We start from the raw sequence: 26,947 nt of genomic DNA, 5'->3' as shown, positions 1-26,947 counted from the left end.
GCAGAGACCTCTTCCAACCAGAGCCTCATTTGTGTCAATTATTTGATTTTAACAGATGATTCGCTGATCTTAGAAGAAAAACCTGACCAATGTGAAGTGTTAAGCTGCAGTTTTACACGTTATGGTGAGATGGCTCTGTGACCTGCCTTTGGCAAATAGCCCCCAAACTTGATGTACTTATGTTTTTTTAAATCAGCTTCCTAGGACTGCCATCCCAGGCAACCTGAAGCTCCTACACATGGCCTTAGCCCCACCATGAGTCTGCCAATAGGGTATCAATTTGTGTGGTCACAGTGGTGTTCCCAGTGGACAGACAGTCATCCATTAACAACTAAAGTGTACATCTCCATTCATTTAATGCCAGCTCGTTTACTCCTGACAATTTTAAATAAATCCAATTAAAGCAATCCAGTCTGGAATAATTCCAGTTTAAATGAAGACTCTGAAGGGAACAGACACTGTATAACAATATTACCTATAATATTGTATAACAATATTACCTGTGTATGTCTGAGCTGGAACATTTCTTGCCACACATCTGATTCTTCTTTCATTAGAGAAGAAAACTGCTGAAATCCCATGCCTGTGACACCACAGTAACCCAGACCTATCTGCGTCTTTCCTCAGCAGCAAGCTACCATGTGCACAGGGAAGTGTTCAAGGTGCATTGGCATCATCCTGTTCCCACTGGCTCTGTGTGCTATAGTCTCCAACATCCTCCTCTACTTCCCCAACGGGCAAGTCCTGCAGCTCAGTGAGATAACCGATCTGGTCTGGTTCTTCCATGGCATTCTGGGAGCTGGGATACTGGTAAGAGAGAAGTGTTGCTTCTGCTTCTTATGTTTTGTTGGACCTCTTAATTAAAAAAAAAAAAAAAAAGTCATAGCAATATCTTGTGCACAAATATCTGAGCAGCTTAACTGGGAAGGTGGCGTACAAGACTGAGAAAGTGCATTCAAGACTGGAAAAGCCCCCTGTCACAGGAATAAAACATATTCCTGAAATTGGGAACTCCAGGTCAGGAAGAAGCAATAGGACTGTCCTTCCACTGGGAGAAGGGTGATGTGGGTGTTCATGTCTCAGTAAGTTAAAACAATGCTGAGCTCCTAAGTTCATCTGGAGATGGTGAGTTTTCACACTTTCCTTATTCCTCTAATTGATTTTATTCTCACAAAAAAAAAATATTAAGGACAACACTGAAATGTGTTTCAGAAGGTGCTCATTAGAGACCCTGCCAACACTGTGTGAACGTGAAGCTGCAAATGGCTTAAATCCCAAATGCCTCTTGTGTTCCTCCACAGCCACCTCCTTCTGGATTCAGTCTGGCTTGTGTGTGATGCTCTGTGACCAGTTCTCCATTCCACCACTCAGGAAAAATTGTTTCCATCTGAATATCCATAACCAGAAGGGAACATGATTGGGAACACTGATCTTTCCGGTTCACCAGAAAGCTGCTCCTTGTACCTTCTTTGTTATACGCCCAAGTGCAGATAAAAAGCCAAGCGAGTGGCATACATATGACAAGCACTGGCTGTTATGCAGCCTAGGCAGATGGTAAATTGGCACAGAGCTCGTACCTGCACATCAAAAAAAAAAAACAAAACAAAACAAAAAAAAAAAAAAAACTGAATATTTAAGAATAATTAACTTAGAAAGAAGCAAATCTCATTCAGTCAGCCCATGATGCAGCTTCCATTTAAGTCTATGGAAAAACTACAATGTATGTGGTTCAAACTCATATTTCCCCCAGCAGAAATGTGGTATAGGATCATTCAATAAATTGTTCTCCACCAGCAGCTTGCCTCCTTCTTCTTCCAGCTGCCACTCGGGCAAATTACTCACCTGAGCTTGAACATAAGCATGAGTGTGTGGAAGGCAGCCTAAAGGAAGAAGTGGAACTACATGAGAGACCTGTGGAAAATTTGTATCACTGCAAGCCCAGGAGTCATTGGCGTTCAATGAAAGGAAAGGCAGATGTTAAGCGTGAGAGCATCACAGACTCATTCAAAATGTGCCTTCTTTTAAGGCCTCCACAGAGGATTGCCTGTGGCCAGCACTGCATACATCAAAAATGAGAACAGAAAGTGAGAGGGGAGGAAAAAATTGCGCTGACCTCGAAAACTCAGATGGCAGCACTAGGACTAATTATTGATCCACTAACAACGGCATTGGGTGTGCGCATTTTCCAAAAAGCAGTGTGACAAATGCCCGCAGGTGAAGAATAAGGAAAGAAAGCATGATCATCAGCTCCTTATTCTAAGTGATGGAAGCATGAAAATGGAGACTGGCTTCTGGGCCATGCAGAAAAGTAACGCAAGGGGCAGGAGTTTCCCATGACCGGAGCCTGGGCTCTATCCTAGCTCCCCAGTGAGAACAGACCAGGCTGCATGGCATTTCCCCATGCCAGGAAACCTGCCTCCACCTGGGGTCTTAATCCATCAGCTGATACCCAGACCATCAGCACACCTCTTGGCTGAGCAGACAGCCCCACTCATCCCTCCTCATCCACTGCTTCTCTAATGGAAATTTTATATGACATGAGAACCTCTCCATTTTCTTATTTCCAACATTGAGGGTGTAAAGAGGAAGGCTATCTCCATGTGTCACAGTAACATCCTTCCTGATGGAAAGCCTAAGTGGAGGGAAATGCCTGTCTGAGACATAGCTCACACACAGCCCTCGTTTTAGTGACAGCAGCCAAATCTAGCAAATTCCTGTTTCCAATCAAATGGCAGAAGTTTATAATCAGGCACTGGAAAAAAAAAAAAAAAAAAAAAAAAAAAGGAAAAAAAGAAGGAGAGAGAGAAAGAGGGAGAAAGAGAGAAAGAGAGAAAGGAACAGAAAAGAAAAGAAAAGAACAAAGAAAAGAACAAAGAAAAGAAAGGAAAAGAAAAGAAAAAGAAAGCTTCCAGGCAAACCCTTCATCCTTAGCCAGGCTAATAAAAGAACAGTGCCCACAGCTTAGATGGGAAACCTCTGAAGAAAAAGATGGCCCTGGAGGAAAGGGCAGTGTTAGCTCTCCTCAGAGCCAGATAACATGCCAGAGCTGGGGATGCCATGGGGATCGCCTGTGATTATTTAAGAACTGGCTTTTTTCAGGAAGAGGAAAGTCTTTTAAACAATTCTCTCCATCTGCAGGCCTCCAACTGTTGTCCAATGACCACTGCTCATGCTGGAGGCTGCCTCTGAGGGGTGCATAAAATACAACTAAAAGGAAATCCACTGGAAAATATTTATGGTCTGCAAGACTAAGCAGGTTTCATAGCACTGTCCTACATAGTATAACATGGATATTCACACTATAAACATAAATTCCCTGAGCCTCATTCACCTTGGACATTCTGCTCTTCCTCTCCTACATGGGGCAACATCTTTCCAGCATTTTGTCAGGCTGTTTTTTACAGCGTTTTCCTTTTCCATTTTTTTTTTCTCCTTTCATTGACTTTACAGAGACCATTTCCTAGTTTGTCTAATACTTATCTCCTTACATTGCTCTGTGAGATGCCTACACAGACAGTGGTGGGCAGAAGGCAGGCAGCAGGAGTGCTTTGGCTGCACAGTTGGACCCCCAAAAGCTTTCTTGCCCTCTAGCTACCAAACCATATGCAGCCTTTCCTATCTCCAGAGCACCTGTGTAAGGTGGCATTATGTCCTGAGACATGGATGGTTGCTGACTCCGCTATATCTGTCCAGCTCCACCTGCTCATTACCATGGAGAAAGCTGATGTGAATTGGGATTTTCCTGCTGAGTGAAGTCCATCATGTAGGTTTGCCAGAAGCTTAGTACAAAGAACAGAAGTTAGATGTGTTTCAGGAAGTTTAAGACTGACTCCCCAATTATAATTTAGAGCAGGGTGCTCAGAAGATTTAGACTGTCATAACTCTTGCTGCAGGGATGAATAAATTTAGTTAGATTCTGATGAAGTGAAAGTCAAGAGGGAAAGGTTTTCTTCTGCCTCATGGAAATTTATACTCCCTCAAGAAAATGTTTTTTTCTTTTTTTTTCTTTTTTTTTTTTTTTTTCATAAACATTCAGAATTCCCATCCCAGAACAGGCAATATCCTAGTGCTTAAAACACTGAACTGAGACAGAGGAGGGAGAACAAACTCTTCAGCAAGAAGCACCATCGCAGCTGGTGCAACTCATGGAGAAGTGCTAGAAGGTGGTTTGCATTTGAGGAACATGATACCTCAGCTCCTAGACTTTAAAAACCATCCAAGCAGAAGTACTGCACGCCAATTCTGTGATTCTATGATTTCTATGAATTAAGCTTGTGCTTTTCTCACAGGCTATTCTGCCGGCGTTCATGATGCTGGGAGCAGGCGGAGCAGGATGTTGCGCTAACAGATGTGGGGTAAGTAGATGTGTTGAAATGGCACTACAGGGTTTGCACAATAGCTCTTAAATGGCTGCTCAGCAGACGGAAACGTACAATGACAAACCGTCACACCACCATCAACAGCCAAGTCAGGGAAATGCAGAAGAAGAGCTTGATCTGCAGCGTCCCTGGGCTGGGACTGAGATCTCAGTTAGCCAACAGGAATGTTATGATGTTACAGCCACTGATATGAGGGAAATCATACTCAGCCAGGGAGGTACAGGAGCACTTAGCCACAGTGCTGAGGGTAGAGGGAGACAAAGACACTCCACCTCACCCTACATAAAGTAAAGCATGGCTCCAGCTTCCTCCTGCTTGAAGTGATCCTAAAAATTGAGAGAGTTGCCCATTTCTTCTGCTTTCTTCTTTCTGGTCCTCTTTCCTCCATACCCCTCAATGGCAATTTGCTTTTCCATAGATTCATCCCTGCTTACTTGTATGGGCAGATAATTCACCTGCTTTTCTGGTCCAGGCTAAAGCCTGAGCCGCTGCAGCTGGCACTGAGGAACCAGCTCGGCTTCCCAGTGTCTGGTCACCAGGCAAGGCTTTGACCCACAGCATGTGTTTGCCCAAGGGTTATGTACATGAGAGGTGTAAATGTAATTTGGGCTCTCTGTCATCCACACAAAGGCCAGAGAGATTTTTTCCCTTGATAATTAAGAATGAAACAGCATTTTATACAGACATCTTCAATAATCTTCAAGCCCAGGGCACAGACTTCTGTGCGGCCATTGTTATTAACAAGAATAAACTGACTTAGAAATGTTGTTTTTTTTTTAAGTCTTCTTCCCTCCCAGAAGCAGCCTGTAACAAGAGATTCCATACAATAAAGCATCTCTTCTGTACTCTTCAATTATTATTTAGTTTGATCTGTGAGGTGACCTTTACCTCTTCAAGTTGTTTTACTTTACTTGGTTCATTATTCATAATACCAAAATAACATTCTTAGTTGGGATGTCAGCAAGTACATCATGTCAGTGAGTACAAGGGACATGTCATTACACTGATTTTACTATGTGTCCTGTGCACAGCAAGCAGGATTTGCTAGCGATGGCCAAGTAGGCCAGTCACAGGGCTGGGATGTGAGCTTTGGCACGGTGAGCCCAGTGCCACAGCCAGCTGCTTATCCAGATTATGAGTGATATAGAAAGCAGTGGTGAAAAACGGCAGTGCTGTGGGTGTTCCCATGCCTTGCTGAACCTAGTAAGTGGGGAAATGTATCTGGTCTGGGCTCAGTTCAGTCTCCACTCTCCCTTCATCCCAACCCTAAATATTACACAGATGAGTCAAATGTCCCAGGAGAGGCTGGGTTTGCTCCTTCAGCCCACTGACTAAGGTGGCAGCACAGTGGCAGACTAAGGTGGCAGACCTCCATGTGCTCCCCACCACCACCATTTCACTGCCCGAGATGGTGCTAGCTATGGCCCACAGTGGCCAAGTATGCTGTCTGCACCTTCCCAGCACTGAGATATTTCGTACAAATTGTTCCCTCTCTTCCTTGTTTGCTGTTAGAGGTATACACCAAAAACATTTTTGAGAAAATAGTTTATGTTCTACAGTATCTGTAGGAAAAGAGCCAATGGCCAGATGATGAAGCTACTGATAAGAACTTTTCTTTTTAAAGAAAAGTTTTGGAGAGGACAGTGTAGCTTTAAAATGGTTGTCTGGGACTGTGGAAACTGTCCACCTCTTAAAAGTGGAAAAGGGTTCAGCTGTACAAGTCATCCTATGACTTAAACATAGAAATGAGATGAGGGCATGAGCAAAAAGTGAGTTGCTATGGATGGCATTAAAATATTTCCCCTGCACAGCCCTTGGGGAAGAGTGATTTCCAAGCATGGAGAAACATGGGTTTTGGACTCAATGTTCCTGGTGGGTCTCTTCCAACTCAGGATATTCTCTAATTCTATAGAAGATGCAATTTCCATAGGGAGATCTGAAGACCAATGATGTGTTTCTTCAGGAGAAGAAGCCTTACAGAAACATTGCCTCAGGAATAGTGGGAGGACATGCACAGAGACCCACAGCAGGGTGGCTCAGACACCCTGACCATACGGGCTGCACCCAGGGCTGGATGGTGTGAGTCACCAGGCACTGGAGAGTAGAGGAGCTCTGGGGCTAGTTCCAACATGCACCATGGAAGCTGCTTCCCAAGGTGCCAGAGCTCCCTGCAAGGTGGCTCTGGGATGACCTGGGATGAGCTGGGTCCCCAGCTTTGGTGTCTTGTCCACCAACATCCACCCACTGGCAGGGAAATAGCCCTCGCTGGAGCTACTCAGGAGTCACTGTGGTCTGAAGGATAACTCAGCCACCTTTTTGCTTTTTTAAGCTAAAAAAACTAAATAGCTAAAATAAAGCTAAAAAAGCTTTAGCTATTTTTTGGGAAAAAAAAAAAAAAAGCTAAAAAAATAGTAATTGGAATGACTATTCAATCAGAATATAACCATTTTCCTCGGGGTTGGGACCCAATCCTATGATAATTTGATAATTTGTGCAATTCCTGGTTTAATAGACCGAGACTTCATCACAGTCTTTACATGCAGCTGGAATATCAACAACAACAGTAAGAATAATTACCGTATTTCTCATCCTTTTATTCATCATATTAAGTTGTCCAGTTCACAGTGATTATGTTCTGCATTGAGTAATTTTTTTTTCATTAATCCATTTTAAGTTGTTGCCTGCAAAAACACCTAGATGGCTTGTTGTTCTTGCTTTATGAAGTAATGACTTTGGAAAGTAACAGATTTAGAAAGCTTCAGTGTCCTGCAGCTTAGCATGTACACAACTGAAAACACCTGCTGTGCTGGCATAATGAGGAAAAAAGGCCCCTAAAATACAGCACATGTCATTGCATCTTCAAGCATACTCAGTATTTCACTCTACACCTTTCTGAGGAGTTACTAGTAGAACAAGAATAGCCATAGCATCTTTCCAGACCAGCAAAGCTAGATAAGTGAGATATATGGATAACCAGGCAGGATATTAATTCTTAAAATAAAGTAACAATAATAATTAATAAATAAATAAACATAAACAAATAAATAACACACAGAGAAGAAAGAAAATCTGTATGAGAAAAAAGCCAGAGGAAAAAAGAGCAGTAGAGAGCACTACCATTTGGGACAGAAGGAACTTGGTAACTTTACCAAAGCAGCTGATGCAAATGCTCAAGGAATGAATGCTAGAAACTTTCATTAGCTCCACAAAAACAAATCAATTTTGTGAAGGATAAAGCATGATAATGGTAAAAGAAAGTTGGGAAAAATGATCAGCAAAACCTCTGCAAGAGGTAGAGAACTGGCCAACACTACTCAAAACTAAATATTTCAATAAACGCAAGCATCTCAGCTTAGACTTCACGTTGCAAGTGAAGATCCAAATGAGGAAATAAAAATGCAAAATAAAAAAGTGATAAGTGAAAATGGTATAAATAGGGAAAATGTTGAATGGTTGAGATGATGAGATAGTTTTATTAACTGATCCAACAGTTAATAAAATTGTTTGATTGCCATAGAATATGGGACAAAACCTCTAGACAATCTCCAGAACAGTAAATATAATGGTTTAAAGCCACCCTGTGTCTAGAAAATGCTGAGAAGAGCCAATTTAACAGCCACATCTATTTCAGAGTCCCCTTTCAGCAGCAAGTAAAATAAATCTTTGACTACGTGATCATAGGTACAGTAAAGGAAATACGTGAAATGAAGCCAACCATGCAGCCAAGAGATTCCAAACGAGAAAATCGTGTGTCAAAGAACAGTCATGAAAGACAGCACTGACAAGTACTTCTGGTACTAGTATTAACCACTATCAAACATAGTAACAGCAAGAGACCATTTGACTTTTTCTATCATGATTGTCATTGGGACTCCCCATACTGCTGTGTTGTGATGAAACTAATTATTATTGTAATTAAGATCATTTAGCCAAGATGTAGATACACAGATGAAGTAAACAGAAAACAGATCAGGAGAAATGGTTCAGCTAGGCAGGAGCTTCAGACATGTTATCAGTCACTCACCTTCACAGCGAGGCATAGCTGGTGATCTTATTATGAGAAGCAGGGCATCGGCTACAACACAGGCTCTGCCTTGGTCCAGGACAGTATTCCACATTATCCACATTTTGCTGACCATGACGCTCTGCTAAGATGCAACTCAGACAGCATGCAGATAAAGACAGAAAGAGTGTCCAGCTTGGCAAAAAAAAATAAGACAGAATTATTAATCAGTATGATGAAATAAGTCTCATGAGAAATCCCAGCAACTTGTAGCTCAAGGATTGCTTTAGAAGCTAAGAGCACACAAAATGAGTCAATTCACACACTGGCAACGGGCAAGAAGGCACAGAAAGCAGTAATGTCATCGGCTGGCAAGTTGGAAATTGCATTCACCAGCTTAAACATGTCTGGATAGCGAGGAGTTTTGGAGACTTTGTCACAAATCTCCAAGGTGGACAATGGATATTTCCATCTGGGTCTGCAGTGCAGAGCTCTGCAGAGCAGCTGACATTAGACTTTCTTTTTGGACTGTTAGATCTCGCCAGTATTTGCTGGCAACAGGGAAATGGGAGGCCTGAGGTGCCTGGCTTCAAACCCGAGCCATGTATGGGAGTGTTTCCCACGTGCTTCCTCAGACTTGAAGGCAGTCCTGCTGCCTTGCCTCTTGACCAGGTCTTCTCCTGGCTCTGTCAGCTTGCTCCACAGAGTTTCTGCTCTCTTCTCCTTCTTGGCAGAACTGCAAACAATCACAAGTCCTTGTTAAGGATTCTTGACTAGACTTGTGGAAAGTCTGCCATAGATACAACATTAGTAGCACCTGCCAGAGCTTCTTGCTCCTAAATGCAAACTGCAACCAAATACATCCCATCCATTAAGGAAAACTACCCCAACACAGAACAAAAGGAGCACTTCCATGGGAGTAGTGCATGACATGGCATTTGAAGTCACCACTGGTTTGTTGCCACACACAGCATAGTTAGATTCTTCAACACGAACAGTGGTAACCACACTTCATGCTGTTACAAAGGGAAGGAAAGGAACAATAAGAAAGATCTGCTGCTGCTTTCATACCTGGTTCAATAATTGCTTGCCCTTTGGCTTCTGTTGGTTCAAGGGCTGAGAAGGATGTTCTTGGAGAAGAGCTGGAAATGCTAAGGAATGTGATATCATCATGGAATGATTTGGGCTGGAAGGGACATTAAGAACTACCCAGTTCCATGGGCAGGGACATGCCCATGTCCATGGGCAGGGACACCTCCCACCAGACCAGGTTGCTCCAAGTCCCATCCAGCGTGGCCTTGAGCACCTCCAAGGATGGGGCATCCACAGCTTCGTTGGGCGCAGAGGACAACATCAAGCCAATATTTTCTTCATATTGCCTTCATACTGGCTTTTTGAAGGAAGACATAAGATTTATAATAATAAAAAGAAATTATTACAACTCTGGTCTTAGCCACTTTTAAAAGCAGAACTAGTACAATCTGAAATCCTTTAACATCTAGGACACCTGCACTAGTCAGGAGTCAACTATTTTTTATCCCACATATATCATGATATGACTTTTAGCATATAGTAGGAAACAAGAAGTTTCATTCCCACTAATTGTAAGCTTTCTGGTCATTTAATGCTGAAGGTCTTTTCCCTTTCAGATGCTGCTGTCGGTGTTTCTGTCTCTGCTGGGACTTGCAGGAGGAGTGTATTGTGTAGTCCTCTCCTCAATGGCTCTGACTGGGGGCCCTCTGTGTGACACAGGTGATGGAGAATACATCTACCCTTTCAGGAACAACACTCTGGAGTGAGTATGACTTGAAGGCTCCTCCAGCCTTGCTTTCCCTGATCCACACCTTCTTAGAGGAAATCTGAATTTCTCTAAAATGGACTGGTGGTCCACCTTGTCTACACCTGAATTCACATTCCTTTGAGCCAGCATGTTCCAGCTGGTCATCTCCTTGACCAAGGGCTTACATGTGGGCAAGGTGCCTGAGTTTCTTCCATCGTGCTTGTCAGCAGCCCTTTGTGCAAGATGCACCACGCTTTCAAAAGGCTGCTGAGCAATGAGCTGTGACTCTCATCAGTCAAAAGGAAGTATTTGACAACCATGCCACGTTAATCTGTTAAATCATCATGAATTGTGTCTACTCTGCTTAATTGCTTAATTTTGAAAAGCAAAGCAAAGATCTCCTTTGATTCTTTAAGGTTAACAGTAGCAACCACGATGTTCAAGCCAGAGCTAGAGAGGATGGATGGGCTGGGCTGAGATAGCACAGCAGAAATGGAGATTATGGACACCCATTTTAAAACCATTAGGGATCTTTCCCTTTAGTTATTAGCTGTGAAACAGAAGGGAGATTCTTGAACATGCAGCAAAGTACAGGTGTAACTCTTTTCCCTAGTCATCAATTACAACCCTGCAAAGGGAATCATAAAGAGAATCACCACCTTTTACCAACTGTAGGAGAATTGGAGACTCAATTCCCACTGTGCAGACAAGTTCAGAAAATGTAAACCAGAAAATGCCAAGCCTTTTTGTAATGGCGTATAACTGAAAACATTCTCAGGGTGTAATTTTCTAATGCATTGCCAATTACTCTTCTTTATCACAGATACAATTATTTGTTCAACCAGACAACATGGAGCATTTGCAAAGAACCTGAAAACATCATCCTTTGGAATATTGTCCTTTTCTCTATTCTCCTGGCCATCGGTGTGATTGAGGCTGTTCTTTGTTTTATTCAAGTCGCCAATGGACTTATTGGCTGCATATGTGGCACGTGTATGAGGAAAAAGGTTGGTATGCAGTAAAAGGTATCAGAGTGCTTTGCATTCTTACCATTTCTGTATTTTAGGCTCTGATAATGGTACATGATCAGAGAGATATGCACAGCCCATGAACGAGAACCTCTGGAGAGCGGAGGCTGTTCAGATGCATTTGCACATTGTCAGTCTCTCCATCACGTTATAGTCTGGGACAGCTCAGCTCTCGGATACTGCAGAACAGCTGAGAAGTGTGATCTATTGGCATAGCCAGCACGATTGTTTTTCCTATTTATTTATCATACTTCCTATATGATAAAATGTAATGACTGTCCAGTATGTATAAGTGAGAAAGATGAGGATTAGAGGCAGTTTTAATTGGTAGTAAAAATGTTGTTTCACAAAACAGTAGAAAACCTCTTTACAGCTTCATTTATCACCACTGCTTCCTTCCCGCTGTTTATTTTCATTGTACAAGATGTTTGCACTACATCTGATATCCCTGTGGAATATTAATCAATCATTTTTCATTCGTTGCCTTTCAGACAAATATTTTGGGAATGTGAACAACCTGCAGGGGATGCCAGGACATGCGCTGAACTGCAAATTCATGTTTAATAAGGATAGTGTATTGTGCTATATTTATGGGGGGAAGAAAGAAACCCCCAAATATTCAGGAGTTTCAAGAGGGTACATTGCTTTTTTTTTTTCTTTTTTCTTTTTTAATAAAGAAGTCAAGATGGAAAATGGCTAGATCATTTAAATCTGAGACTCCAAATTTTCATCTCTCTAAATATTCCTTCTAAATCTCAGGTACTGCAATAACACAAATCTGTCTGGTCCCAACTGCTGTGCTTGTTCTTAAAATGTAGATGTCCCCAGATAAAAGCTCACCTCTTGCCCTCTTGTGTATATGGGAAACAACCTCTGACAATGTACGCATTTTATCAGCTGCACAAAGCAGATTGTAAATATCTCTGGCTGGACGTAAAGAGCTTTCCTTCCCCCCCAAACCTGCCTTAAGCTCACCTGTCTGTTCCTGTTAACTTGCTACCCAGGACCCAAGTTTACATTAGGACCTGCAGATATGATGTTGAGCAGCATGAAGGCAAATGAAGCACACACTTTTCACCCTCCTTCAGACACCCTGGAGCCAAATCCCCTTCTCGTTTGGTATCTTGCTGTCACGTCTGGCAAAATCCAGTGTGCTCCTAAATCAGTTCTTCAGGAGAACCTGATAGATGTAGTGGCCCTAGAGGAGCATTTGGATCAATGTAGATGGTAGGTTTTGGAACAATAGTTTAACTAAATACAGTTTAACAAAAAGAAGGAGAACCTCAGCATCAATTTTGCCCTCATGAGACTGTGTAGGAGTCTCATGAATTTCCACACAGGGCTGTTCTAGAATAGATCACGTGCACAAGCAATTAACTGGGGAAGATAAACATTAAATCAATACTGGTAGTAATTACATGCAGCTCAGTAACAAATAAGAGATACAATCTACAAGGCAACAAATTGCATCAGTGGTGGTGTTACAGCAACAAGGATCCCAACAAGGATCTGCGTAATTCTCCATCATCAACCAAGATCAAGCCCTTGATGCTGAAGTCCATGACTGGCAAATTTCAGGAACCCCATCAGCTCAGTGACTTCCTCCAAGCTCAATTGTATGCCCTTATTTCCCTGAGTCAGGCAAACTGTAAGATAATTGTTTTCCATCCTGAATGCATGCACACAATTATGAAAACTTGAATATATTTAAAGTACGTGGAATCCATTTTTCAAAGAGAGGTATTTATGTTTTCTCTGTCAAATGTTGTTCATATTTCTGCATTGTTGCAAATCATCTGAACAGACCCAGAGTTTCCAGACACACACTGCTGTCTGTGCCATCCTCCAGTGCAGCACACAAAACTCCTCACACAAACTGGTGAAGGAAATGTCAGTTGTGCTAAGTTGAGGAGCACACAGATGCTTCCTTGGAGCACAGCTTCAGTCCTAGAAGCAGGAAACCTGCATTATAAAGTTTAGAAGCACCTTTTGTGAAACAAGTGTAAGACCTGTGGAGGGTTGTGAACATGACTAGGTGCATCCAAACTTGCCAGGTGGCTTAAAAAGCCGACGTGCATTGCAAGCAGCAAAGCCTGGGCAATGTACCACCCAAAGCAGACATCAAACTAAAGCCTACTGATTCAGCCAGGAAAAAAAGCCAAGGAGGCAGCTATAAGTAATGTCCAGCATGCAGTCAGACTGAGAGATACTCCACCTGCAGCAGAAAGGCTATTATGAGCTCTTCGTGGTCCTTAACCATCAGCCCTGCCCTCATCGTTTGTCTCCATGACTTTTATCTCAATGAGAGAGCCAGTTTGGGCTGTGCTAGCACCAGGATAAGGAGATACCCACTGGTATGTATCATCCCCACCACAGAGGGGTAAATGTGCTGCCACCATCTGCTTGTACCAAGCTGCCCTGCCCTGGGGGTGTTTGGTGCCATGGTCTGTGCACTGGGGATGTTTGGTGCTACGGCTGTGTACTAATGAGGATGCCATCTGTCCTGACCGCTCTGTAATCATTGGCTTCACTGATACGTGTAAATATTAAATATTGTTATTCTGAAGTTATTTTCTGGTTTCATTTGTGTGATCTAAGCGGCTCTTGACTTCAAACTAGCTCCAGTAGGAACAAAGACAGAATTCAATATTATTCTACATCTACCTTTTATCTATCTATCTATCTATCTATCTATCTATCTATCTAACTACTTACCTACCTATATCTGTGTCTTCACCCCAAAATATAATGGTCAAAAACTCACACAGACATAATGACCACATATCCATTTAATTTTTCTATTTGTGACTCACCATTGAGTCTCACCACACAGATTCACACAAGGAGCAAAAATGTGTTACTTTCTAATTGAATTACTTCTCTTCTGCAATTTTAACTTGTGCAGATCAGCCCCCTGCGGAGCTGTGTAGGTTGGAAGAGAAAATACTTATAACAAGTGAGAAAAAATGTGTTTCTGGGATTGATTCGGAATAGGAATAAAACTTTAGACCAAGCACACTATTTGAAAAGCTGTGTTTAGAGACCAATGCTCTGATGTTTTAGCTGCCAGGGTCAAGGACATGATTCAGTACTTGGACTGGAAACCACAGGCTGGTTCACAGGGTCTCATTGCAGGAGAAACCGTCTGAAAATTTCAATGCAAATGGCTCAGATGCCTCAGGCCCCCGTGCTCTGTTTCTCTTGACACACAGAGGGAAGCAAGCCAGTAGAAAGGTTGGCCCCTGCAGATGTCCTTGTTCCATGGCTTCTGCTCTGCTGTCCTTGCCCAGTCTTGTTTCTCTCCCTCAGTGGAGCTGCTCGTGGGCAAACACTCCTTTGCAAACAAGCTTTAAAAAAAAAAAAACATGAAAGAATTGATAAACCAAAAAAAAAAAAAAAAGCCATTTCCAAATTTTCAGAATACTTTATTATGTTTCCCACAGCGCACAAGCTCAGTGGGCTTGTCCCTTTCCAGAGCAGCCACAGGGGACAGCCACCCTTCTGAAATGCCCCTTCCCCAGGGGACACCTCTCACCCTCTCAGCCACCCTCTCCTCTTGTTCCCATGGGCCTCAGAGGGGTGTCTGAAGCTCATCATCAATAGTTAGCACATTTAACACAGCAAGGCAGGACAAGAGCTTTTTTGAAGGCACAAAGGCATTTTGTTCATCTTTTCTTCCAGTCGGTTAGCTGCAAAGCTGAGTAGCTGTAAGTGCTCTCTACAGTGCAGATCATTTCCAGCATAGACAGAAAATTTCCCTGGCACCCAGAACTCCTCAATATCTTCCGAACACTCGTTCATTTTTATCTGTTTAAATTTCTTACTTCAGAGTTTGTGCCATCAAGGGCAAGTGATAGGGGGACAGTAAGAGCCCAGATGAGCATCCCACTGGTTTGTCCTTAGGGCCATTGGATATCCTTGCTGCAGGTCTAGAAGGGCTTGTGCCTCCCACAGGAGCTCTGCAATGTCTGCCTGCCCACAGGGACATCTCAGAGGCTTGAGAGCATCTCAGGTAGCACCAGACATCTCCATATTAGCAGCCAAATCCAGCCCTGAAACACCTCCTGGCTACCTCAACACTGCTCTTACAAGCGGACCTGAGTATAGAGATCTGCCTTCACCCTGTCCTGCCTCATAGAGTGACCTAAAATAGGTCACTGAATCACATCCCAAAATTGCATTTTCTCTCCCTGGGTTAGGCAGGGAGCTCGGAGTGGCTGGCACAGCAGCTGGCACCCTGAGCTGCAGCCCTCCATCGCAAGCAGGAGATGAAGCCCACATCCCATATCCTTCAGTAATTGGGATTTTTTCTTTTTCTTTTCTTTTTGAAATAGATGCAATAGCTGAGAGTCACCTAGTGGCAAAAGGGCACAACGACAGACTCAATGAGGAATCGGTCTTAATATGACCTGATGCTCGTACAATCCTTCTTGTGGGCACTGTACATCAGCAAAACCACTCCAGCTTCATGAGAATTACCTTATGCACAATTTTTCTCTAGTCTCCTCCATCCCACTGTGTAGTTTTTCCTTTTTTGCTTGTGTTTTGTCCTACCACATTTGCCCTACACCCCTCTAGGTCTTTAAAAGAAGTTTCCTTTCAGATTTCCATGTCTGCTACCTTTTCTCTTTTTCCCCAAGAAAAAGTGGAATCAGTCCAGATGTTTTCTGCAGATGTCAAAGAAGAAATTCGATATTGGTAGACCTGGACATGATTGATGCCATGCCACTTATTTCCCTCCAGGTGTCTCTGACTGCAGATAGTGTTTTAAAATATGATTTATTAATTTTTTAAGAAAAAAAAAAAAAGGTTTAAAATCCACTTTGAGCAAAGAAGACAGCTCACAGAAACCAATGTCTCCATTGCCACCCACAGCTGCAGTTGCTACCACTTTTTAGCAGCTACATTTAAGGTGAAAAAGAATGCTTCCAACCCAGAAGATGTGCCTTTAAACTGCAGTGTCCCTTTTTGTAAATAATTGGGTCAAAGTTAAAACCCATCACTCAGCCAAAATTGATTATGAATATAAAGGAAGATTTCCTTTCATGGCAATTTAGCTGTCACTTCCAAGAAGAGCTGCTCCTGGATGTCAGTAGCAGATGGCACAATGCAGAAACTTCCTAAACATTTGGGCTTTCAAATTCCTGCTCAAAGCCCATCTGTGGAGAAGAAATTCTTGATTTCCTCATTGAAAGGAGCTTCTCACTCCATTGATGAATGAAAGCCAAGCAAGTGCCCTAAATAGTGCTGGTTTTATATACAGTCAGTTTTTTTAGAACCACATCTGGACAGAATAAAGGGCAACACAAACTGTGTACATGACAACTCTATAAATGAAACCAACTTAATTCCTTAATGCAATGCATATAAGAGTTTTTCTCAATATTTTGTCTGTTTAAAGGGAGCTTCAGGAAGGAGGGAGGGAAACCCTGCACCTTTCCTGCTGCTTTATTTTATGGTCTATCAGCACTGGGCTCTGCTGCCTGTTTTCAGCAGTGAAACAGTGCTGTGCTGCCTTCGGATATCAGAACACAGCTCCTTCAGTGGATCAGTGCTAAATCTTCTTTCCCTGCTCCCTAGCTTTATTTTGGTTATTATAGTGGATTTAGTTCAGTTAACTTTAGACAAATTCCTAGCTCTATCTGCTGTGTTAGCCTTGTACCTAGAACCTAGAGAAATACAGATTATTTTCATACCACTGCATATCAGACAAAATATAACATTTCCCCCATTTAAGCCAAGCTATCTTTACCCCTCACTTCAGTGCTCACTGACTTTCAGCAGCACCAATTCCTACTCTCTTGTTCCTTTCTCCCTGTAAGAGTTGGGTGTTTCCTGAAGAAGGGGAAAGACTGAATTGCCAGCAGTCCTCCAAGACAGAGACTCTGCATCCTGTTCTCAAGATTTTTGGCTTTATAGCACTGTTTCACACTGCATAATCTCTTGCAAAGTACAGTAAACTAATACTTAGCAGTTTCTTTATGAGGCAGCACTATTTTTCTTTTTTCTGATTGTGAACTCTATCAAATAATATTGTCATCAATCCATTATCCATCTCTATGACCTAAATTCAACAACAGAAAATGGCTCTAAATATACCAGGATTGGTATCTTTGAGTGTGTTTTTTACCTTCACTTTGGCTACAGGAATCTGGGCTTCATGGAAAAGCAAAAAGGATCAGCAGAACAGAAACCCGACTGAAATGGCCCTTGTTGGAGGGAGGAATATAAATGTTTGCATTGGATTGTTTACTGCAACTGGTAAGTTTTCTTAAAGGACTTCTTTAATTCTTCTTAAAACACATGCATTACACAGATTTGGGGGACTTCTTCCTTTCAAAGCAGGTTACCTCCTTTAATGTCGGGGCAGATTTTACTTGAGTGTGGCTTTAAAGGAGTATGGTTTCATGAATCATTTTGGGATGGATTCTTCTAAACCTCTTCACACTAAGCAGAACCTAATGTTTATGTAGATTCTTTTAAATTAAAGAGCTTAAATTAAGAGTTTAGTTAAGAGTTGAAGAGTTTAATTTAGGAGTGCCTGAAGAATGTGACAGTTTTCATTAAGGAGGAGTGTGGTCTTAATCTTGAACCAGTTTCTGTTATCCGGCATTTTACACCTGTAACAATCCAGTTTTGTGTGGAATAAATTGCTCCTGGTGTTGAGCACTGGGGTCTCACCTAGTGGGAAATATAAAGAGAAGTTTCCCCACTGACTACTGATCTCTTTTCCCTTTTCTCTCCTTGCTGCCTGGCATTATCTGAAGTTTCCTTTCCTGACTCTTTTTTGTCAAAGGCTATCCAAGAGATACTTGTCTGGGTAAGACATTTGAGCCCATGCTGTAGGTTTGCTAGTCTGACTGCAATGTCTTCTTACATTTGTTTTCCTAATGTCTACTTTGTCAGCCTGTGTAAGCAATACTCATGAAGGATGGTCTATCAGCCTCAGCAGAATAACAAAAGCAGTTCTATTTTCTACAGCAAAAGCATTAGAAAAAAATTAGAAAATTAGAAAAAGATTAGAAAAATGAAATGCAAATTAAGTATATTCAAATTGCCTCTAAATGTCTAGACACTGAGCACACCATGCACACATTGATATTCGTTTTGAACATGGGGAATTACATAGGGTAAGTTTCTAATACTGTTACCCACGCTCAGCAGTACATCTCTCTGTAAGACTTATGAACGAAAAAAGGAGTGGGATTAAATGCTTGTATGAGAAAACCATTACAAGCTCTCAGTGTTCTACAGGACTAGATGAGGATGCACACCATAAGACTTATCTCTGCATCTTTCGTGTTTACAGCCACCTGGGTTGGAGGAGCATATGTCAACGGCACAGCTGAAATTGTCTACCTGCCTTCAAAAGGACTGCTCTGGGTCCAGGCACCTCTGGGATTTGCCTTGTCCCTTGTCATCGGTAAATAACTCACACAGCAATCAGGACACAAAATCTTTCTAAAAAATCATGAGTGTATTAAGTTGTGTAACAGTCTAGAGTACACTTGAAAGGTGATTTTGTTCACTCAGTCTCTGATAGATCCAAAATAAGCACTTATAATGATGTCTTCTTAACTGGAACATCAGGGTAGCTTGGAGCTAGCATAGAGCTTTGTCTGTTTAAAGCAATTTAGTGGACAAAAATCTTATCTGAGAACTTTGGGAGCATGTGGCTATGTGGATATCACTTTTTCACCACAGCCTGTTAGTCAGAGACTACTGAAAGTATCAGGATCATTTACATTTTGTCTTTGAAACTTTGGTGTGACGAATCGATACCATTTTGATTTCCCCACTGAAGAGTCTCATCTCAGTATGAACGTGTGATGCATCCAGCTGTGTCTCACCTAACAGCTGTTGTTGAAACTGTGACCCACAGCCTCCTCGATGAGCTACTTTTGCAATATCCTATATCTGTTCCTAACTCCAAGAATCACTGGGCTCCTGCTGAGGTTCAGCTGTCTTGCTGAGACCAAGGTTTCTTCCAGTTAAATCTCACTGGAAGTTATACCGTAACTCTCTAGGCACGCGGGAAGATGAAAGTGAGGAGACCTGTGTAGACCTTGCACAGGGCTTTCAGAAAAAGCAATAACCTTTTTTTTCTCAAGTCAGAGAAAAGAGTGCAACTGACGTGAATATGAATCAGGCTTGGAAATATAGTGCCAGCATTTCTTATGTGAGTAATTCTTACTAATGAAATTGAGGAGTGCAGGTCTGATCCTGCAATCTTTACTCAGGTCAGTAGTGCCCAGACAAGCAGTCCTGTTGGCTTCAGGGTTAGGCACAATACGTATTCTTTGCTTTTAATGAGACAGCTGCATGACTGACGACTAATATTTAGATGAAGGTGGGTGAAACTCAGCTCCGTGCACAGATTAAAACAACATAATTCTGGGAAGAGACAGTGAAGCCACCAAAATGAAAATGTAACCAGAAAAGCAAGGTATATCAACATGTTGAATCACATGGTCAAGGACAGAAGTTTGTTTATTTTTAGCCAAACAGGCATTTTCAATACCTCTTTCTGCCAACTGACATTTTCCAGGGGAAGCATTTCAGAAGACTGTGTGTTTTTGGAGATGAAGAGGAGACTACACGCAGGTGTCCTCTGAGCTAATGCATTAGTTCCTGTTAGGGTCAATGAAGATGTCCTCCATACACTCAGTGTAACTAGATTTCAGCTCAGTCTTAGGCAGACATTTAAGACCAAATTTCAATTCCTAAATCAATATTTTATGCTGTTTGGGATGCCCTAGGGGATCCTATCTGGCCTACTGTAGACATTCCAGAAACATATCGGTCTGCCAAAAGTGGAGTATCATATCTGCCAGCTGCAAGCAGATGTCCCTGATAACCTAGAACCTATCAGATGGAAGAAATCCCCCATTTAAGCAAATGAATTGAGGTCCTGGCACTTGGTTGGCTGCATTGTTCCCTGTAACCCAGTAGTACAAATTTCAAACTCACTATAATGGTCTGAAATACACCCTATACTATGCTATGCTATGCTATGCTATGCTATGCTATGCTATGCTATACTATACTATACTATACTATACTATACACTATAGTATTCTTACATTTTCCTGCCATATAACACATGCAAAATGCTATTAAAATGTCATCACTTCTGACAGGTGGTTTCTTCTTTGTAAATCCAATGCGATCCAAGAACTATGTGACAGTGATGGATCCCCTCCAGGAAACATATGGGAATGTGATGGGAAGCTTACTCTTCATTCCTCCACTGCTAGGAGAGATGTTTTGGTTTGCAGCTATCCTGGCATCCCTGGGTAAATAACTGCTTCACTGTTACATTTGTTGAAGGTCATACAGCACAAATAGAGTGTAATACACATGGTAAGTGAGTTGGACAAAGTTGTGGGAAGTTGTGCTTCATGTCTCCTTTTCTGAGAGGAACAAAAGCATTTCTAATTTCTGGAAAATATATTTTTAGATTTAAAACAAGCAATGGTAGTGCCATATCTATGCATGATATTATAATAGATAGTTCTGGCAATAAGATTTAGTACCTTCATTTGCCTGTGGGAGAGAAGAAGCATTAGGTCAGACTGACTTGGCTAAGGCCATGCAGCAAGGTAGGGGCAGGAGCAGAAAGGGAACATGGGCTCCCCTGGGTCCTCACTCTGCACACTCTTTTCTAGACCATGCACTCCTCAACCAGAGTGGTATGCTGGCATCCAGGGAATAATGTAACCTTATTTATTCTGTATTCTGTGTATGAAATCTGTGTTAAAATACTTGACCACTATCTTCTTCTGCAGGAGCAACAATGAGGGTCATCTTGGATATTGGAGGCTCTTTGGCTATCATCCTCTCAGCATCCACTGTCATACTCTACACTCTACTGGGAGGCCTCTACTCTGTTGCATACACAGATGTCATCCAGCTGGTTTTCATTACCTTCAGCCTGGCAAGTCCTGTGCATTTCTTTGTTACCAGTTTCCTAACCTAGGGACAAAATCCTGCTCTTTTCAGTATGTCTCAGGCCAAAAATAGTACTGAGACAAAAATAGTACATCAGTACTGTTCCTTGCCCTACAGATCCTCTTCAGGTCTCCTGAAAGGTCTTACAGTCCTTAGGCATTTTGGACAGTGTCCACACGAGCTATTGGTCTTTCTGGGTGACAAGTTGCTCACACGTAAGGTCAGCAGAGCCTATCCAGAAAAAATCTTGGCTGGAAAGGAGAGAGACCTGTCTACTGAAGGCACCAATTGACCTGAATTAGTGACTCATGTTCTTGATGATGCCATGAACAAGAAATATGTAGATTTAGGGTAAGGAAGGAGGAAAAGGAAGTCTCTGAGTGTGGGTTTAATCTAGTATTTTATATTTTTCTATATAATTTTTATATTCTACATCTAACTTTATTTCAATGTCTGAATAAATTTCCCCAGAACAAGAATCATGGGGAAATGGTTAACTATTTCAATTTCTTCCCTAGTGGGTCTGTATCCCCTTTGCCATGGTGAACTCTGCAACAGAAAGTATTTATTACACCGCAACTCATGAATATTACCAAGACCCTTGGATTGGAAAAATAGAAAAACAGTATCTTGGAAGGTGGCTGGACGACTTCTTCTACCTGGTATGGAATGTTTCTTGGAAGGGTGGTTGGGAGAAGAAAATGTGCAGAAGTTTCTGTATGGAAAGCTTATGGGTCCTTCCAGCTGGTAGTGCTACAATGCACAGTTGGCAGGGGCAGAATGAGGTGTAAAATCTTTTCTCAGCCACTTTGCAGCACACTGAATGGACTGGGGAGATCCAGGGCTCAGCTCTGGGTAGGAAAGAGGTCCATCCTGCACCCATGTGAAGGTATGCAATGTCTTACTCTTGAGTAAGATCATCCAGGCAACTAATTCCTGGCACTAAATGAAGCACTTTGTACCTTTAGAGAGGTAGGTCTTGCAGCCCCAGTCATGCGTTTTTAACATAATTCTGTAAAATTCCCTCTATTTGAGAAAAAAAAAAAAATCTGTTAAAATGGCACCGCTGCAGGTCATCAGCAAGCATGGTGCCATTGGCTCCACTGCACAACCCAGCTTTTGAGTTCTCAGTATAGCCAAGACTGCAGTGGGTTGTTAAGATCTCACTAGGGTGGTAATAGAGACACACAGAAGCTTGAGTTTGTTTGGTGAGGATAGAAACTTCAGATTTTATCTGATGAAATTCGTCTGCTAAGCAACTGAAAATGGTGATTTAAAAAAATATATATTTTTTCTTAAGATTATTGTCTAGCTAACTTTGGGCAGATTTTTATAGAAGCTACATTCCTGAAAAGCTTCTCTTCTGTTGTCCTTCCTCTGTTTCTCTCTCAGCATGCCAAACAACCCATTTCTCAGCTTTCTCAATCTGCTAAAGCTTTAATCTGTTTTGATCAAAATTTCACATCCACTGCAATTAAACCAAAGGAAAAAGACACCCTCAATGAGAAACATTTAGCCTCAATAGCTAAAGCTGGGCAAAGGTTATGCATTTGAAGTGAGGTTTTAATTACAGGAAAGAATATCATCCATCTGAAAGGATGTATGATGCCCAAGGACAGTCAGGAACCAGTGGGGACTGTTGCTAACATCTGGATGTTTCAGGTGCTTGGGAGCATCCCATGGCAAACCTATTTTCAAAGAGTACTCTCAGCTGCCTCACCAGGCCAGGCCAGGTTCATCTCCTACCTCTCTGGACTGGGGTGTTTTTTAATGGCCATCCCCTCCGTGCTCATTGGTGCAGTTGCAGCATCAACAGGTAAAACTGAACTGCTTGTCTCTGAATAATGAACATGTTTTTGTCAAAGGTGATTAAAACAGGATCCAAATAAGTCCCAATTTAGATTTCCAATTACCTCAAACCAATTGTCCTAAACACCCTCTATGGGAGACATGACTGCCAAGCTAGAAGCTTGTACCAGAAATGTGGAGCCCTCTGAGGTTCAATGCATGACTACCTACCTTACAACAACCCCAAAACCTGTTTAAATCTTTATGGTGAAATGATTTTTCATACATCCTGTGGTAAGGAAAGAGGAAGGCAGAACATGTAAAACACTGCATAATCCTCTTTTCCAAGAAAAGTTATGCTTGCTTCTGTTAATGTCTTCTGCATGTAAGACCCAGTAGTATTACTACAGATTGCTTTTAATGTTCAGGAGAAAACCTGCCTGGAGGAATCAAGATATTTCAGTCCCTACAGCCAGGAGTTCAGTCCTGTGTTGGCTGTGAACAAGGGTTAAAGAGCAGCCAGATCACCAGACACTTATACAAACAGCTTGAATTTACAAATTCGTCTGTCATTAGGGACATCAGAGGAAAATTCCCTTCTCCTCTGAGAGACCTCAGGTCTAGAAGTCTGATCTTTAAGGATCCCATTCATGGAAACACACAAAGCTTCTTCTATAGACATTTATCTATGTCTATAGACATTTCTATAAACTTTTCAACTATTTCTATAGATGCTACTGGGGAGAAGGAAAACTTCTGATCTGGTGAGAGTTGCAGCATGCTTAGGGATAACATAAGAGATGATAACAGAATCTGACCAATGAATAAAAGTCCTAAAATTCTGAGTGGGTTTCAGTTCTTAGCCCTCTTGTGACTGGTCCTGGTGGAAAGGCAGCTTCAGAGAGTTGAAATATCAGTGAAGGATTTTCTGTGACTTTTCCTTCTTCTGTCTTAAAGACTGGAACAAGACAAGCTATGGTCTTCCAAGTCCATATGAGAGAGGAGAATCTGCTATGGTACTGCCGTTTGTTTTACACTATCTCTGCCCAGCATACGTCTCCATTGCTGGCTTAGGAGCCATTGCTGCTGCTGCAATGTCGTCTGCAGACTCAGCACTTCTCTCTGCCAGCTCCATGTTTGCTCACAACATCTACAGAAAAATCCTGAGGAAACAGGTACTTGGTTACAGCATTCAGCAACTTTGGTGTCAGGTTAGATGCTTTAGTTTCAGGACAGGTGCAAATCCATTCTGCGTTGCCCACGATTAGAGGTGTCTGTCCGTCAGCTGCTGAAGTTCTACAGACAGAGCTTGAAACATAGGTCACAGAAGAAAGAATGGTTTGGGTTGGAAGGGACCTTAAAGCCCACCCTGCTCCACCCCCCTGCCATGGGCAGGGACACTTCCCACCAGCCCAGGTTGCCCAAAGCCCTATCCAGCCTGGCCTTGAACACCTCCAGGGATGGGGCATTCACAGCTTCTCTGTGCTGCCTGTGCCAGGGCCTCACCACCCTCTGAGGAAGAATTTCTTATGTATATCTAATCTAAATTTCCCCTCTTTCAGTTTAAAGCCATTCCCCCTTGTCCTGTCACTGCACCCCCAACAAAGAGTCCCTCCCCCACTTTCCTGTAGCCCCCTTTAGGTACTGGCAGGCCGCTGTAAGGTCTCCCTGGAGCCTTCTCTTCTCCAGGCTGAACAACCCCAACTCCCTCAGCCTGTCTTCACAGGAGAGGTGCTCCAGCCCTCATCCTTCTGGTCCTCCTCTGGACTTGTTCTAATACTTCCATGCCCTCCTTGTGCTGGGGGCCCCAGAGCTGAACGCAGGGCTCTTGGTGGGGCCTCACAAGAGCAGAGCAGAGGGGGACTGTCCTGGTTTCAGTTAGCACAGAATTAATTTTCTTCCTAGTAGCTGGTGGAATGCTGTGTTTTGGCTTAGAATGAGAAGAGTGCTGATAACACCCCGATGCTTTAATTGTTGCAGAGCAGTGCTTATACTAAGCCAAGGACATCTCAGCCTTTGCTCTGTCCTGCCAACGGGCAGGCTGGGGGGTGCAGTAAGAGCTGGGAGGGGACAGACCCAGGACAGGTGACCCAAACTAGCCAAAGGGGTATTCCATACCATCTGACGTCATGCTAAACAATATATAGGGGTGGCTAGCCGGGGGGAGGGGGCCGGACTGCTCGGGGTTAGGCTGGGCATCGGTCAGCGGGTGGTGAGCAATTGCATTGTGCATCACTTGTTTGTACATACTATTATTACTTTCGTATTATCCCCATTGTATCATCATTATTATTATTGTTATTATTATTTTTGTTATTTTTTTTTTTTTTTCCTGTCTTATTAAACTGTCTTTATCTCAACTCACGGGCTTCACTTTCCATTTCTCTCCCCCGTCCCAGAGAGGGAGGGGGGAGGGTGAGCGAACGGCTGCGTGGTGTTTAGCTGCCGGTCGGGTTAAACCACGACAGGGACAATCCCCCTCACCCTGCTGGCCATGCTGCTCTTGATGCAGCCCAGGACACGGTTGGCTTTCTGGGCTGCAAGTGCACATTGCTGTCTTGAGCTTCTCATCCACCAACACCCCCAGGTCCTTCTCCTCAGGGCTGCTCTCAATCCATTCTCTGCCCAGCCTGCGTTTGTGCTTGGGATTGCCCCAGCCCAGGTACAGGACCTTGCACTTGGCCTCATTGAACCTCATGAGGTTTGCACAGGCCCACCTCTCAGGCCTGCCCAGGTCCCTCTGGATAGCATCCCTTCCCTCCTGTGTGTCAACCCCACCACACAGCTTGGTGTCATATAGGGATACAAATATCCACCGCAGTGAGTTTTGCTTTTCATAAAATGAGTGGTAAAAAGTATGGACTAGGATATTCATGGAAACAGCATAAAACCATAACCCTTAGAATTACAGAGGGCAGCTCCAGTGCTGTTGCAGCCATGTTCAGAGCAGAACCAGGGTGGCCATCGGTGGTGCCATGTGGAAGCAGCAGGGGCTTGGTGGGAACCAGCCTGGGGCAGGGCAATGCTGTTGTAATGGTACAATCTCATGTTTTTCAGGCTACAGAAGGGGAGGTCTTATGGGCCATAAGGATCTCCATGCTGGTGTTTGGGGCCGGGGCTGCTGGCCTGGCTTTTTACTCCAGCTCTGTCTACGACCTCTGGTTCCTCAGCGGGGAGCTGGTGTATGCCCTGCTCTTCCCCCAGCTGTGCTGCGCCCTCTTCATTCCCAGCACCAACACCTACGGCTCAGCTGCTGGCTTCTTGGTTGGGCTCCTCCTGAGGCTGCTGGCAGGGGAGCCTGCCCTGAAAATCCCCCCTGTCATCCACTACCCAGGCTGCACCCTCATGAATGGGACCTACACACAGCTCTTCCCCTATAAAACATTCACCGTGCTTCTCACCCTGGGGACAATCGTTGCTGTTTCGTACCTGGCTGTGGTTTTGTTTCAGAGAAACCTCCTTCCCCGCAGATGGGATGTCTGCAATGTGCTGGGGGAAACCCACACCCTTGTCCCCCTGCGCTGGGTGGACAAATGGACAGGTACACAAACAGCCACACTGCAAGAGAATCGGGATTAATTGTGGGGCCTCGTTTGAAAGGACCCACTGCACTCAGCAATTAGCGTCTGGAGCTGCTCTTCCCTTTGCTTTCTCCAGCAATGAATTATTTAAAGTCCTTGTGGAGTAATAAAGATGCAATCCATTCATGCAAGGAGAGTGAGTGAGCTCAAAGTCTGACGTGATTAAAGACGCGTGGTGGTGGAGCATGATTGTGTGGCGGTGACCACGGGGTACCACAGGCCCAAGCTGCTCCAGGGTGTCCCTGATTCCCCACCCGAAGGCAAGGCCCCAACATTTATGGCATGCTCAAGTCACATACTTTTCTCGCCACAAAGGAGACATGGTGATGTTTAATAGATTAGGCATTCTTGATTTAAAGGGGAAAAAAAAAAGGTGAGTAAACCTGTTCCCATTGAAACAGCTAGAGTTTTAGTATAAACTTCCCCAGGGAGGGCAG

General features: G+C 43.1%; 2 protein-coding genes across 2 annotated transcripts; both read left to right on the top strand.

The window, feature by feature from the left end:
* Positions 1-639: 639 nt before the first annotated feature.
* On the top strand, positions 640-15,598 carry LOC311222039 (transmembrane 4 L6 family member 1-like; the record flags this gene model as incomplete). The annotated part of the gene is made up of 6 exons (XM_084306121.1): positions 640-810; positions 4,290-4,355; positions 10,032-10,177; positions 10,986-11,173; positions 12,195-12,410; positions 15,525-15,598. The coding sequence occupies 6 exons, from the start codon at positions 640-642 to the stop codon at positions 15,596-15,598; spliced, it is 861 nt and encodes a 286-aa protein (XP_084162247.1).
* Positions 15,599-17,393: 1,795 nt separating this feature from the next.
* Positions 17,394-26,508, top strand: LOC311222038 (high affinity choline transporter 1-like; the record flags this gene model as incomplete). Its single annotated transcript, XM_084306120.1, has 8 exons — positions 17,394-17,451; positions 18,500-18,613; positions 20,331-20,486; positions 20,979-21,127; positions 21,660-21,803; positions 22,804-22,957; positions 23,887-24,104; positions 25,987-26,508. 8 exons carry the CDS (start codon positions 17,394-17,396, stop codon positions 26,506-26,508), a joined length of 1,515 nt encoding a protein of 504 aa, XP_084162246.1.
* Between the last annotated feature and the right edge of the window lie 439 nt (positions 26,509-26,947).

Source organism: Netta rufina (genome assembly GCF_964035555.1).
Source record: "Netta rufina genome assembly, chromosome: 1".
NCBI classification, from domain to species: Eukaryota; Metazoa; Chordata; class Aves; order Anseriformes; family Anatidae; genus Netta; species Netta rufina.
The sequence above is the reverse complement of the archived record's forward strand: the minus strand, read 5'-3'. Positions and strand labels throughout refer to the sequence as shown.